Source organism: Mustela nivalis (genome assembly GCF_964662115.1).
Source record: "Mustela nivalis genome assembly, chromosome: 4".
Taxonomy (NCBI): Eukaryota; Metazoa; Chordata; class Mammalia; order Carnivora; family Mustelidae; genus Mustela; species Mustela nivalis.
In genome coordinates this window covers 151,062,014-151,077,520 of record NC_139023.1, presented here as the reverse complement: position 1 = coordinate 151,077,520, position 15,507 = coordinate 151,062,014, and the positions used below count along the sequence as shown (strand labels likewise).

The 15,507-nt window shown below is 38.7% G+C and overlaps 1 protein-coding gene across 1 annotated transcript in view; it reads left to right on the top strand.

Moving 5' to 3' along the window:
* The window catches only part of PINX1 (PIN2 (TERF1) interacting telomerase inhibitor 1), an 85,394-nt gene that overhangs the window by 12,882 nt on the left and 57,005 nt on the right, over window positions 1-15,507 (top strand). Inside the window, exon 5 of the mRNA XM_082726911.1 lies at window positions 10,589-10,681. Within this exon, the coding sequence (XP_082583037.1) occupies window positions 10,589-10,681 (93 nt within the window). The remainder of the gene's footprint in view (window positions 1-10,588; window positions 10,682-15,507) is intronic.

The window sequence follows — 15,507 nt, the reverse complement described above, 5'->3', positions numbered from 1 at the left end:
GACAAAGATTTATTTGGCCCCAAATATCAGTGGTGCTGAAGTTGATATGCATAGAATATCTCCCAAATATCAATTTTATATACATAAAATATCTGCAGAAAAATACCGAAGAAACTGGTAAGAGTAGTTCCCTCTAGGGAGGGAGCTGAATGACTGGGGAAGAGAAGATGTCAGGAAGGCTTCGCTTTTATTGTAGTTCTTTTGTACCTTCATGACTGTACTGCATGTGTTATGTCCTACTAAAAAATTGTTTAAAACTAATTTTAAAACGGTTTCTGGAGCCCATTTACTTCCCTTACCGCCACTTCCTGATGCTTCTGCTCTCCTTTGCCACAAAACTCTGATTTTCTATACAATTGATTTCAGTTCTCCTAGTCTCTCTTTTTAAAATCTTATAACATGCTTGAGCAAGTCTCAGATGGTCTGCTTAGTTGCTCTGCTTCTCTTTTGCCTCTTCTAGAGTTGCTGCTTCACAGGGGTGGGGGGCGGGGGGGCCCCAAACATCAGACTCACTTCTCTGGATTTCCTTGTCCTTAATTGGTACTATAATTGTCCACTTTGCTCTACTGTAATGTCTTTGAGCCATCCCCCCGCCCACCCAATATTTTGTTGTAGTTTTCTTGGTAAGAGAGATTGTTGAAATGAGCCACTTCACCATTACTAGAAGAAGCAGTCTGCCTAGAATATTAAAATAAACTTCATTGAAGTATAATTTATATATAATACAATGTACCCATTTTTGAGGGTGCAGTTCCATGAGTTTTGACCAATGTATATACCTTTGTAATTGTAATAACCTTGTAAAGAAATGTTCTTCATTACAAAGAATTATCTTGGGTCCCTTCCCAGTCAGCACCCTGCTCCTCCCCACACCGCACCCTCCCACTTCATTCTCTGGCCGCAGACAATGGCTGATCTCTCCATAGAGATTAGGCTTGTTTTTCTCAGCACGATTCTGAGATTTATCCATGTTGCGTTTATCAGTAGTAGTTCATTTCATTCCTGGATAGTATGCCATTGTATGAGTATGCTGTAATTTGTTTATGCATTCACCTAGTGATAGATACTTGGGTTTCCAGTTTTTGCTTACTGTACCAAAGGCTCCTATGAACATTTGTGTATACATCTTTGTGTGGCCATATGTTTTCATTTTAGTAAGACCCCCACGTGCTGGGTGAGCTCCCCTCCCCACCTTATGACATGTCCAGTAATTGCCTCTTGATAGAAAGCTGGGGCAGCCCTAGAGCTCACATCTTTTGTTGCCTATCTGTCATGGATGACATTCCTGTGCTGCCTGTTGTCCAGTGTATGATGAATTGTTGCATATCTTTTGTTTTCCCATTGTTCATAGTAGAGGGGCAGACCCATAGCACTTACCCTTTCGTGGGCAGAAGACAGTGAATCTTCCTCCTGTCTCTTCTAAACCCACTTTAGTCAGACTTTGCCTTTCTGCTCCACAGAAACTGCCTTGCCAAAGTCACCAGTGATTTCCATGTTCCTAAATCCAGTGGGCATTTTTATATCCTCATCTTACTTCATGTGTGGCACAGATGTTCACTCCTCCTTGAATCACTTGTTTCCTGTGGCTTCCCAGACTCCATCATCTCCTGGTTTTCTTCCCACTTCACTGGCCACTCCTCTTTAATCTTTATTGGGATTCTCTTATCCCAGCTTTATCATGTCTGGTGTCCTGCGGCCTCTCTCATCTTTTAGCTACACCAATTCCTTATTACATCATGGCTGGATATAACAAATGATGGCTGGGATGCTGGTTACAATTGCCAGATTTCTCACCTCTCTCCTAAACTCCAGACTTACAATGAACCCCCAACTCAGTATTTTCATTTGGGGTGTCATCAACTATCAATTTCTCAAACTTAACATACTCAAACTCAAGTTCTGACTGCTTCCCCACCTGTCAAACCATTTACCCACTGTCTTCGCCATTTCAGTTGATGTCAGTTCTTTCCTTGTAGCTGTTGAAGCCAAATACTTGTGTCCACTAGGAAATGTTGGTTCTACCTTCAGAATATATCCGGACCCTTTCTGCTTCATGTCACCTGTGCTGTGACTAGTATGGCCTCAGCAACTATTATTTCTTGTTTAGATTATTTTTAACAGCCTCTAAAGCTGGTTTTCTCAGCCATAGCACTACTGATGTTTTGGGCTAGGTAATTATTTGCTGTGAGGCATGTCTGATACATTTTAGAATGATAGCAGCATTCCTGACCTCTACCTGCTAAATGCCCCTAGAACCTTCTGCTGTCCCCCCTCCCCATTTATGGCAACCAGAAGTACCTGCAGACGTTGCCAGATGTCCCCTTAGCAAAATGCCCTTGGTGGGGAGCTACTGCCCTCAATTGCTCTTTCTCCTTCAGCATAACAGACAGACTGATTCTTTCAAAGTGTAAGTCTGTGCTGCTCATGCTCAGACCACAACCACCACCAGCACCTCCTTGCCCTTCTTGCCTCCTTTTCATTCAGAATAAAAGCCAAAGTCCTTTCAGTGGTCTTGTACCCTTATGTTATGGACCTTTTTCCCTTTCTGGTCTCATCTCTTGCTACTCCCCTTCTTACCCATTCATCTTAGCCACTGACTCCTGTGCTGGCTTATAAATATATCAAGCATCCTCCTGCCTTAGGATTTTGCACTAGTTTCTCCGTCTCTAGAACACTGTTCCCCCAGTTAGCATTTATGCATTTTCTCAGCCAGGTTCATATTTCCTGCCAGTTGAAAATTACATCCTGTTTCTCAGTGCCATTTTTGGAAGTCAGCAGGAAATTGGTAAGGTATAGCAGTATAAAGGTATTATTTAGAAATATGAAAGAAATAAAACCCAAAAGAACCAGCTAAGGTTCTAAGGAGGGAACTGGGGCAAGGACTTGATGTGTGTGTAAGTGTGTGTGTTTTAACAGCTTTGTTGAGATATAATTCACACGCCATATAATTTACCCATTTATAATGTACAATTCAATGACTTTTAGTATATTCACAGGATTTTTACCAGAACCAGTTTTAAAACATTCCATCACCTCTGAAAGAAACTCTGTACCTAGTGGCAGTCATCCCCATGAACCGTGCAACCACTGTAGACAACTGCTGATTTAATTTCTGTCTCTAAAGATTGCTTATTCTGGATATCTCATATAAATGGAATTCCACAACATATGGTCTTTTGTTCTGATTTCCTTAACTTAGCATGTTTTCAGGGTTCATCCTTGTGGTAGCACATGTCAGTACTCCATTCCTTCTTTTGCCAAATGATACTCCATTTTATAAATATACCATGATTTATCCATTCGTTAGTTGAATGCCATTCATGAGCATTTGGGTTGTTTCCACTTTTTTGTCTGTTATAAATAATGCAGCTATGAACACTGTCAATGTTAGTGTGGACTGTGGCCTTTATTTTCATTTCTCTGGGGTATATTTGTAGAGTGGATTTGTTGGGTGAGTTGGTTACTGCATGTTTAACTTGGGGAGAGAGAGAAGCAGGCTCCCTGCTCAGGGAGCCTGATGTGGGGCTTGATCCTAGGACCCTGAGATCGTGACCTGAGCCGAGGGCATACACTCAACCAACTGAGCAGCCACCTAGGCGCCCCTCCATGTTTTACTTTTTGAGTAACTGCCACACTGCTTTCCAAAGCAGCTACACCCTTTTACATTCCCCCCAGCAGTGTATGAGGATTTTAATTTCTCTTCATCTTTGTCAACACTTGTTATTGTCTTTTTTATTTTAGCCATGCTAGCAGCTACAAAGTAATATCTATGTGTGCTTTTGACTAGCATTTCCAGTCAGCTGAAGATGTTGGCCATTTGGTTGCATGTTTTTTGGTCATTTGTATGTCTTCTTTAGAGAAATAGCTCTTCAGATCCTTCCTTTGTTCAATGTTTAATTGGGTTATGTGTTTTTAATGTTGTTTATTAAAATTTTTTTAATATATTCAAGTACCAGTTTCTTATCAGATACATGATTTGCAAATATTTTCTCCAATTGTGTGGGTTGTCTTTTCACCATCTCGATGTTGTTGTTTGAAGACCGAGGTTATAGAAATAGGTAAAAAGACATACTCCTTTCTCTGAAGAAACTTAAAATCTAGTGCAAAAGAAATGAGACAATTACCAAAATAAGTTGATCCCCCAACTTTTTCAGTTCCCGAATAATTGAGAAAGAGTAGCAAAGGCTTTGGGTGGTAAGGATTTTCTTTGAAAATTTATCTAAATCTCTTTGTTTCCTAAGCTTTTTCTTTCCTATCACATATTGCTAAGTTTGTATTATTGATGACTGTGGCTGGTTTCTAGCACACATAAGCTTGGATACTAAGTGTGCTATTGGGTCTAATAACAAAGTTAACACAGTTCAACAAAGTCTATAAAAAAGACTAGAAGACTGTAGAAGACTGTTATCCAGAATGTAGCTATGGAAGAGGAAAAGATGGGAAATCAGAAACAGAAGTTTAGATGGAAGATAAAGTGAGAAGGTCTCGTATCTAAAAGAAGTTCGACACAAAGAAGAGAGAGAATGGGAAACAGGCAGTATCTAAGAGGATAAGGGTTGAAGACTGTCTAGAACTAGTGATAAAACAAGTCCACAGATTCAAGAAACCATAACATTGTAGCAGAACATCACATACACAGAGGCATGCACACAAAAGACAGAAGATTGTTAATGCAGCCAGAGAAAATATACTGATTATCTTCAAAGAAACAATAGTTATAAATGAAAGCAGAGTTCTTAACAGTGGAAACCAAAAGACATTGGGGTAATATATTAAGGGAAGTATAACTGTCAACCTAGAATTTTACACTCAGCAAATATGTTTTTCAAGAAAGTGGATAAGTTTTCAGACAAAGTTTTCAGAAAGTAAGTTTTCAGACAAAGCTTTACCACAAGTAGACCTTCTATAAAGGAAATATTAAAGGATGCACTTCAGTCAGAAGGAAAGAATACTTACCAACTTCAGTATCCCCAACTTGAATTAACCCAAATATCTTTAAACAGTAGAATGGATAAGTGGACTGCTGTGTTTGTAAATGCAGAGAAATGAAGTATAGTTACATGTAAGAGTCCAAAGCAGGAGTTAGCAAACTTTTTCTGTAAAGGGCCAGAAAGAAATATTTTGTAGACCATAAGGGTCTCTCTCACAACTACTCAACTTGACTCTTGGAGTGTGAAATCAACAATATATAATACATAAATAAATAGACATGGTTGTGTTCTTGTGGAATGTTATTTACAAAAACAAGTGGCAGGTCGGATTTGGCCCATAGGCTATTGGTTGTTCCGTGGTGTAGAGGGATCTCATTGATTTAATATTGACTGAAAGAAGTGAAACATGAAGATAACATCCAGTATGATTCCACTTGCATAGACGTTCAGAAGGCAGGCAAAAATCTTAGGTACCATACTGGGGTGGTCAAATTATTTTAAAACTCAAGGAAGTGATTACTATGAAAGTCACAATAGTGATTACCTTTGGGGAGAGGAAAGAGGTTGGGATTAAGAAGGGGCCCGTATGTAGCACACTTCTGGGGTGATATTAGGGTTCTGTTGCTGTTTTGTTTTTTTCTGGTTGGCAATTATATAAGTTATTTGTGAACATTATATTTTATGTACTTTCTGTGGCTCCCACCTCCCCAGAGTAAATGGTTAAACCAAATCAAGGGTGATTGTCACAAAAATCAGGATCATAGTTGCCATTAGGACAGTGGTTCTCATGTGGGGGCTATTTTGCCCCTCATGGGACATTTGGCAATGTCTGGAGACATTTTTGATTGTCAGAGCTGGGGAGATGTTACTTTTGTCTAGTGGAGACCAGAAATGCAGCAAACATCCTATAGTACACAGGAGAGCTATGCTCCTCCATCCCCCCAAAAATAATTATTCATCCTCAAATGTCAGTAGTTTGACATTTCTCAACAGGGTTGAGAAACCCTGTTCTAGGAGGAAGGGACACAGATGCTGGATGCTTCTCGATACAGGCAGTGTTCTGTTTTCTAATCCAGGAAGTGTTGGTTGGGGCCGGGGGAGAGGTTGCTTTATAACTAACTGTATAAACTTCAGATATTCCATATATATATGATATTTTTCTCAATAAAAGAAATCTAAAAATTACATGGGTCCCTCTCTGGTAGATTTAATTAAGTAATTTATGGCATATTAAACCTGTAGTGAAGGTTAACTAAAAAGTAATCTGAAGCAATTTGAATATCAGGGATCAACTTCTAACTCAATTAATATCTGGTGGTATATAAATGGCAATAATTTTTTCCTACACAGGTTCAATGACACAATTAGGGTGTCAGACAATCTTAAGCTGGCTTTGCATGATCATAGTCATGGAGGCAGAAGCTTTTTAGTTAAGACTTTCTTTCTTAGAGGCATCCACAGTTCATTCTTAATGAGGGGAAATGAGTTGACTTCACACCTTGTTTGGTATCATAATTTTCTCTTTGATGTATTGGATTAGAGAAAACTCTGTAACTTCTTAGGTGATAGGGTCATCAAGAAATTATCAGCTTCAAGATTCCATATAGAAAGGAGCCATGAGATTCATTTGTGTAGGTACTAAAAAGAAAGCAGATTTTTGAGCAGTTTGCTTTTGAGATTTGACAGTGATAGCTAGAAAATTACTTTTTCTCTTTGACGGTATTACAATTACTCTTCTCTGAGAAATGTCAGCTGACCACAGTCGGTCTAGTCAGGTCTTCATGATGTATTCCCGGAAGTACAGTCAGTGAAATGTTTAAGGTGTCCCCAGGGAACCCTGTATTATTTGTCAGGAAGGTAGTGAGTGCATAACAGCTTCCAAGTGGTAGTTCCTTTTCCTCATGATGCCCCTGCCTCAGGTTCATCCTTGCAGGCTGACTCTTGTGCATAAGACAAGTACAAGACCCCTGGAGAGTCACTGACCTGTAGATTAAGTTTACCTCGAGACCACTAGAGGGTGCTCATATCCTTGCAACAGGGATGGAGCAGCTCATCAAAACCAGACCTTGCTAACTGTCACTCGCAATACGAAAAGCCTTTAGAATATTCCTTTAAGGGAAAACCTGACCAGGAAATGGACCTGGAGAACTAGTAGATTATTTTTCTGCCACGTCATCCTTGGTAAATACATTATGTCTTCATCCAAGTGCATTTTTGGTTGTATTACTTGTGTTAAAGCTGAAAAGCAGATGGCACAATAACCTAGTAACATATTTTGTCCAACATTATATTTTTAGCTCCTTAAGACTTTACAAATCTACACAGTATGCCTCTTAACTAAGCCGTTATTCCATACTGTCCTTTTCTTAGAATATCACAAAGATTCTAGAAATAATCCTCATTTTTTTTAATGGGATATAAAACTTAGTATATTTTTTAAAGTTTTCATTTTTAGGAATTATTTGACTAACTAGTCCTACCAGACTCAACTTTGCTTTTTGGTGGTTGTAGGAAATGTTTGTTACTTCCATCAGATATTTTGCCCTTTTTGATTTTAAAGATTTCTGAAAATAAACTGGGATGCCGATCTCCTTTTTAGGACAGGTATCTTCAAGGGTTTTTTGGTATATATTTTGAAAACCAGTATACCCTCTCACATTTTTTAGAGCGACATCTGTAAGATTTTTTAATCATAGCTTTAAGTAGTTGCAAAGGATATAATTTCTGGTGTATTGGGAATATTGTTATATTTCTAAATATGGGACAACGGATATCAAATTGCTCTGGTATTTAATAGTTAGAACTATTATATTTTGTAGTTCCCTTTCTTCTGAAACAGATACTGCATAGCATTTATACCCCATAGCATTTTATGTTAACATGTCCTTTTTTGCTTAAACTTTTTAGAATTCATCATCCTATCCTATTTCTCTGCCCCCAAACAAATACATATAAATTTTTGGTTTATTTCTAGTAACCCCAAGGTTTTAGGTGTAAATATTTTTCCTGTGGATTGCGTTGTCATTCTATCAGTAGATTACAGTTAGTAAAACTGGGAAACGTGTTATAAATTTTGGTTACTATTATTACGCTAAAAGTTTTTTGGAAGTATACCTCTGGATGAGACATTGGTGTGGCGTGGAGCTGGTTTTGCTGCTTTGATTAAAGGGCGCTTCTTAGTACCTTGGCTTGTGCCTTATTTATCTCTGGTAAGAGAAGAGTTGTGCCTCTCTCATAAAGTGAGGGAAGGACACCTGGGAGAAATGGAGAAGGAGAGCCAGATTACTGCATCCACTCAGAACCAGAGCAGTTTTTGGAAAGAATGCATAGGGACTAGTAGATAAAGACTGATTTCCCCTTAGATTTGTTTATGCTCCACGTACTGTGGGAAGTCTGTGTCATCAGCAGATGGGAAAGCTCCCCTGGAGATGTATAACATCCTCTGAAGTGCAAGAGCAGCTCTGTTGGGGACACAGTAGTAGGTAAGAATGTGGACTATCACTCATATCCACCTGGCTTTGGATCCCTTCATAGTCACCTCCTAGATGTGCCTTATTTAATCCCTCTGTACTTCAGGGTCCATTTGTGAAGTAAGTTTAATCATCATGGCAGCTACTTTGTAGGGTGATTGTAAAATGAAATACAAGACTCCATAGAATGCTCTTAGTTTAGTGCTTCCTGTTTGATAAGTCTTCAGTTGATAATAGCTATTATCTAAGCTATTATCTAAGCACTTTGTAAGTGATTTGTGTTTGGAACATCAAAACTGAGAATATTATGTACCTTGAGAAGTGTTTGACCTCCAAAAGATGAGAAAAATTTACTTGGGGGATATCTGAAAAAAAAAAACCAGGCACTTCTTGAGAAGTGCAGAAGAGAAGTTTTCAGGTTGATGATATAATTAACTCTCAATGTAGAGATTGTCTGAAACCTTGAAACATCTGTCTTTATATCCTTTGGAGCCTTACTTTATAATCCATACTTTATTTTTAAAATTGCTAATTTACGAAAAGGATTACAGCTAACATAACATGTTTATTGGACATGTGTTCGCTTTGGTATCAAGGTGAAAATTTCCTTTCCCTTCTCTAACTTCATATCTGTAGTTTTTTATAACATAAATATAGGAAAATTCAGGCTCTTTTTCCCTATGATGTTCTGTTTCCGTGATATTCTGCTGCCTGACCTCCTCACATAGATAAGATGAGAGAATATGGACAGCTAGTGACTATCCTATAATGACTCTAACCCCAGATTTACTCTGATATTTTAGGCAAGGGACTATTTTAGGCAAGGGACTACTTTAGGCAAGGCTCACATTTTCCTCTTTTATCAAAGGAATAAACATGAGCTTATTCCTCGATGATTTATTTTTGTTAATTTGTCCTTGAGGTGAGTCTCCTCTGAAATCTGCTGTTTGAGGTGATGGCTCAGTGCCAGCTCTGCTTCTTCACACTACCTGATTATCATTTCTTTTTTTTTTTTTTTTTTTTTTTTTAAAGATTGTATTTATTTATTTGACAGAGAGAAATCACAAGTAGATGGAGAGGCAAGCAGAGAGAGAGAAGCAGGCTCCCTGCCGAGCAGAGAGCCCGATGCGGGACTCGATCCCAGGACGCTGAGATCATGACCTGAGCCGAAGGCAGCGGTTCAACCCACTGAGCCACCCAGGCGCCCCCTGATTATCATTTCTGCTCTGTTTTTTAATTATCACTTAACCTTCCTATATTGGCTTTTTAAAAGAACTTTTTATTTTGAGACAATTATAGATGTAAGGAAATTGAAAAAATAGTACTACAAAGAGTCCTAAGTACCATTCACCCACTTTTCCCCGGTGGTGACATCTAATATAGCTATAAAATAACATCAAAACCAGGACACTTGTGTAGACTGTTGATTCAGAACACAGACCTTATTAACGTTTCACCATTTTTTTCAGCCGCCTTGCGTGTGTGTGTGTGTGTGTATGTGTGTGTGTGTGTGTGTGTGTGTGTAGTTCAATGGAACTTTATCATGTGTATAAAATCATGTAATTATCATCGCACTTAAGATACAGGATTGTTTCATTACCACAGAAGAGCTGCCTCTTGCTGCCTCTTCATACTCACGCTCCCCTTTCAACACTTCCCTTTCATCCCTGTCCCCTGGAAACCGTTAATGTTTTCTCTAACTGTATAGTTTTGTCACTTTTGAGGATGTTATATAATTGGAGCATATCTTGTGCAGATTGACCTTTATCACTAAGTACAATGCCCTCGAGAACCATCCAAGTTGTTCTTTTTTATTGTGGAGTAGTGTTTCAGTATAAGGATATACCAGACTTTGCTTAGCCATTCACCCATTGAAGGAATTCCAGGTTATTTCCAGTATTTTACTATAATAAATAAGGCCACTATTACATTCATATGTAGGTTTTGTGTGAACACAAGTTTTTGGTTCTCTTCCTCGAGGATTTTACAAATTCTGTGTGAATAGTCTTGCCTGATTCATAGTACACAGTTTAAGAAGAACATATCTAATCATTTGATTTGGGTTCAATAATAAATGATAGGGCTCCTAAAGATTTCATTTAAATCAGACCTTGTATTTGTAAGAGAATAAATGAGGATGGATTACAGAGAGAGAGTTTAATGTATGCTTTTTATTCTATTTTTAAGACTCCTCAGACAACAAAGAAAAGAAGACTTTCAGCCTTGAAGAAAAGTCTAAAATCTCCAAAAACCGTGTTCACTATATGAAATTCACAAAAGGTAAAATTAAGCATTTCTTTATTTGTTGCTGAAATCCCTATGTTCACACTAGGTTTCTTAAAGGGTTTTTAGCTTTCAGCAACATTATTTCTTGTTTTATATGCAAAATGGACAAGTATGGATGGCCTGACTGGTTTGACCTAAAGCAGTGCTCAAGTTTCAACATTTATTGTGAATCACCTAGAGATCTGTTTAAAGTGCAGATTCATTAGCTCTGAGTTAGGACCTCACATTCGACTTTAGACTATGTGCAAGTCCTTTGACAAAGCTGGAAGTGGGAGTCAGTCTGCTGTGTAGAGGAGAAAAGAGACTTTATGTGGCTAGGTCAGAAAATAATTTTAATTTGTTGCTCAACATTTTTGGTTACATTTCTTGTTTTTGAGAAAAGTCTTACTTACAAGTCTTACTCCCAAACTGAATTGCATTATTCCAAACCATTTTGGCATTGAATGGAGTGTTAACATAGGCATTCCATGGTCATTACAAAGTGGCTTTAGAAAATGTATCTGAGAACTGGGTAGTGAGTGTGTCCTAATGTCCTCCATCATCTCCTCCCCCTTCCTTCCCAGTACTGCCGCAAATTGCAAGTGCAGTTGTACAGTGTAACCACGAGGTGGCAGTCTTGTATTAGTAAGAAACAATTTAGCCTTCAACTCCCCCAAGTATTTTCCCGTAGAACAATATTGTGCATTAAGTACACTTTCCAGATACAAAAGCCTATTTATTATCTACTGTACTTAAGGTATAAATGTGAATGTAATACTGTTGTGCTAGTCTAGTTACCATATGATGGCTCTTCCTATGGGAGATTGGATATACCTTTCTACCTGCTGGGAAACACAAATCCCTTTGCTTTAGTCTAGTAGGCATGATTGGGAATTCCCTGACTCCTAGAAGTTGAATAGCAGTGGGAACTAGAATTTCCACTACTCTAGCTATTAATGGTGGTTCTCATTTGGGGGTAGAACCCAGAAAGGTGGATCTGGCTTTGATTTAAGTGGGAGCCTGTGGCAGAGCTAAATGGAGTCAGTAGCTGAATACCTTCAGGAATGTATACAAGGAGAGACGGACGCTTCCTGCTTCTTTTTCCCAGCTGGTGTGGTTTTTCTGTGGCTCTTCGTGTTATGCTCTCTTCTTTTCTCAAGCTAGAACCTTCTTTGTTGTTTTCCTATATGGTCTCTGATCAGGATTTGTCTCCACTCCTGACCTGCTGCAAAACAGAAGACAGTCCCTCCTGGCTCCTCAGTCATTCTGAGGGGAGGCTAAATTGCCACTTTATAACCAGTCTTTTTTCATTAAAACCTAAAGGAACAAATTGATGACATTAAAAAATGGCTTTTAGATGGTAGGGCAGCCTTTGAAACTTTCAAGTTAGCAAATCTAGTTTTTCTTTAGTGCCTAACTACACGCATGATTTCACCTAAACCATTTCCTGCGGCCGGGATAAACCTCTGTAATCTACTTTAATCTGATGGATGGCTGGGAGTATCTGCTTTCTATTTCTAGTTAAGCCACTCCCCTGCCAGGTGATCCTATCAACCTGCTTGGTATGTTGTGCCTTCAATTTCTTGGAATGAGGTTTGCTGATTTCTTAGTATTAGCCTTGCTTGTGGAGAAGGGGGCTTTGGTATACAGGGAAGAGGGCTCAAGATATATTGTCAGGAAGGAAGCAGAGGAGATTGAGTGGGAAAATAGAGGAAATGCAGGTTGGGAATGAGTAGAAAAGGTGGGAAAAAGAGGCAGAAATCCAGGTAACAAAGAAAGTCATTATTTACTATCCATCTTAACAAGCCATGATGAACGCATATCTTAAAGTTCTTTCATTTAATAAAAGAAGTCTTTCCATGTAGAGCATTCACATCCCTGGATGTGAATGATAAACTCTGAGTCATCTCTAAGGAGGAGGATCTTAGATCACAGGGATCCTGGGTGCTGCATTACCATCTCGCACAGATCACTTTAGCACTGACCTTCTTCCAGATTCCGCTTCCGCTGTTAAACATGAGGATAGATTTTTAAGTCATTATTGAGTTCTAAAGTAGGTTGCATTTTATGACTTTTCAGAAATGACCCATTTTATGGAACTTTTGATTGTTCAGCATAATGTTTGATAAGCTCTTTAGCCCTCGGTAGGCTCTTAGTGAACATAACTAATTCACTTATTCAATGAGGATGATTCATGCTTTAACTCCTGCCTGTGATCCAGAGACTAAAACATGGGAAGATGACATTTTACATAGCTTGGTGGGAAAAGTGAGGACAAAAATTTGACTTTAAAAGTGTGAGATTCCGGTAGCAAATAGCATTATAAAAATTTGCTACTGCCTAAATGTTGGCTATATCATTTTCAGTGAGATACATACTTACTCCTTTCTAGAGTCCCAAACTTATGATTTGAATTTGAAACAACTTATTTTCTAATTCAAAAGTTTGTATCACCATGTTTATTTAAAAGCCTAACTTCCATGCAGTTTCTTGCAATTCAAAAACTGTTTTTTGAGGCGCATCTGTGGAGAGGAAAAGATTAAACTCTACAAAAACATTTTTAAAGTTTTTCACCTACACAGTGCAGAGTTATAAGAAGAGTATTGCTTTCTTCTGCCCCTCAGTTAGGCAGTGGGTGGAAGAAATAAGGGGGTACGAACTGTGGTTGTGCAGCTTCATCCTAGTGATTTTACTCAGTCTTCTTACTCCCGTGACCGTTGGCTTTTTTTTTTTTTTTAATATTTATTTATTTATTTGACAGGCAGAGATCACAAGGAGGCAGAGAGGCAGGCAGAGAGAGAGAGAGGGAAGCAGGCTCCCTGCTAAGCAGAGAACCCGATGCGGGACTCGATCCGAGGACTCCGAGATCATGACCCGAGCCGAAGGCTGCGGCTTAACCCACTGAGCCACCCAGGTGCCCCGGCAGTATTTGCTTCTTAAACGAGGAAAGTGCCTGGACAGCACATGTCCTGGTGGCTGGCTCTCTAGGCTGGATGCACAGACTGTATTACTTTTAGTACATTCCCCCATAAACCCTGCCCCCCCATGGCAAGGGACTCTGCTAGTGATGGGTGTCTAGTTTCCTCTTTGGATTCTTTTGCCATTTAAACCATTTAAATCTAAATTAGCACCAGTGCAGGCTGTGAAAAAATTCTGGCTGTCTTATTGGTTGTGAGGGTCTCACTTATTTCAAACCCCACTGTAAGTCCTGCAGCTTGCCTGGTGCTCTGACATCACCTTTCAGTGCCACCACCATAATCTTCTGTTCCCAGCTTATTATTGGTCCCATGTATTTTTGTTAAAAACAAAAATCAAGATACAGTATGTGTTGTATTCTTCATGGTGATCTGCAAATGAATTTTCCAAGTAAGTGAGGCTGACTACATACACCTGAAGTGGGTTGTGGTGTGTTTTTTTGTTGTTGTTTTTTTTTAATTATAACAAAACCTATTTTACCTACCATGCATTTCCTGGCCCTTACCCCTTTACTCTGAGTAGAAAGCTCAGGGTTTTTTTTTCAGGCTTTGTTTTAATATGGTGCTATAATACCGTATTTTCCCGAGAACTTGTTGGGTTCTATAAGACTTTTGCCCTTAATTAAGAAGTTCCAGATCTCTGTGCTTCTTAAATTCTTATTTTTTGTAATTTTATTTGCTTCGCATGTGGACTTCTCGGCATCATGGTTATATCTGGCCACAGTGGTAACCTTCCTCCTTTCCTTTGCCACTCTGATGGACTGGATAATCATGACTGTTAGAAAAATAGCTAAAAAGATCTTAAAGAACTCTTCTCTGAAAGTACCTGCTTATCCTTTTATGGACATAGTTACATCAGCTTGGCTACTAGAAGCCATGTTATGGCCAATGGAAGACTGAAAGGTAGATGAACCAAACCCAGACAGATAACGTAAGTTCTTATTCTGTTGAGCTTTTGATTGTGATTTTCCCTAACATCTAAATTTTTAACCAGTATTTGCTGTCATTTGACCTTAATTTAGAACTGAAACCAGTAAGCTTTCAAACTCAGTTTTAGTATTTATATATTTTATTCAAAAGTGGCCATGATTTTATAAAATTCATAAACTATTCAACCAGGATCACTAACTAACAACTGTTTCAGTACCAATTCTATCTTCACATTTTGATCTATCTTTAAGCTCCTTTCCATTGGTCTCTGACTCTTAATTCTTCTCTGTGTTTTGTTTTCCAGATCAAATCCAGAGCAAGGCCTGTAACAATCCTGGTTTCTACACTTACTTAAGTGAACTTTGCTAAAGGATAAAAATTTCTGATATAAGAACCTATCACCAAAACCTTAGAAACACTTGCATCTTCTTTGGTACAGCTTACTGTCTCTACCAGCTTGGCAGTTTTTCCTGTAATGTTTAGATTTGTTTTCAATCTCTGCACGTTCATAGTTTGACATCTGTCCTAGAATTGCAATCTTGCATGTACCCTCCCTTCCTAAATCCCTCCAGCATTCCTTTTAATAGAGTTGCTGTAAAAGATCTTAATTTGCATTTCTTTGAGGGTATCTGTTCCATTCCAGAAGACAGGTTAGGGAAAGATGGCCGATACATATTTTGAACTAAGCATAACTCCTTTTTCTGAAATAGGAACTGCCATCCTGAATGTGCTCAGCAGTACAAAATGGGTTATGCTGATGACAAAGCTAAGAATAGATCTCTAGACCTCCTAAGGGTTTTCCCACTTCTCCCCACCGTGGCCAATTTTATTCCCCACTTTTCAAGTTCATTTTCTGAGTTCCTATGTGAGATATGTTTCATTTTGTTCTTGAGGAAATTTCTTTTAGGATCTGTTGTCTGGGTCTGCTTAATAATC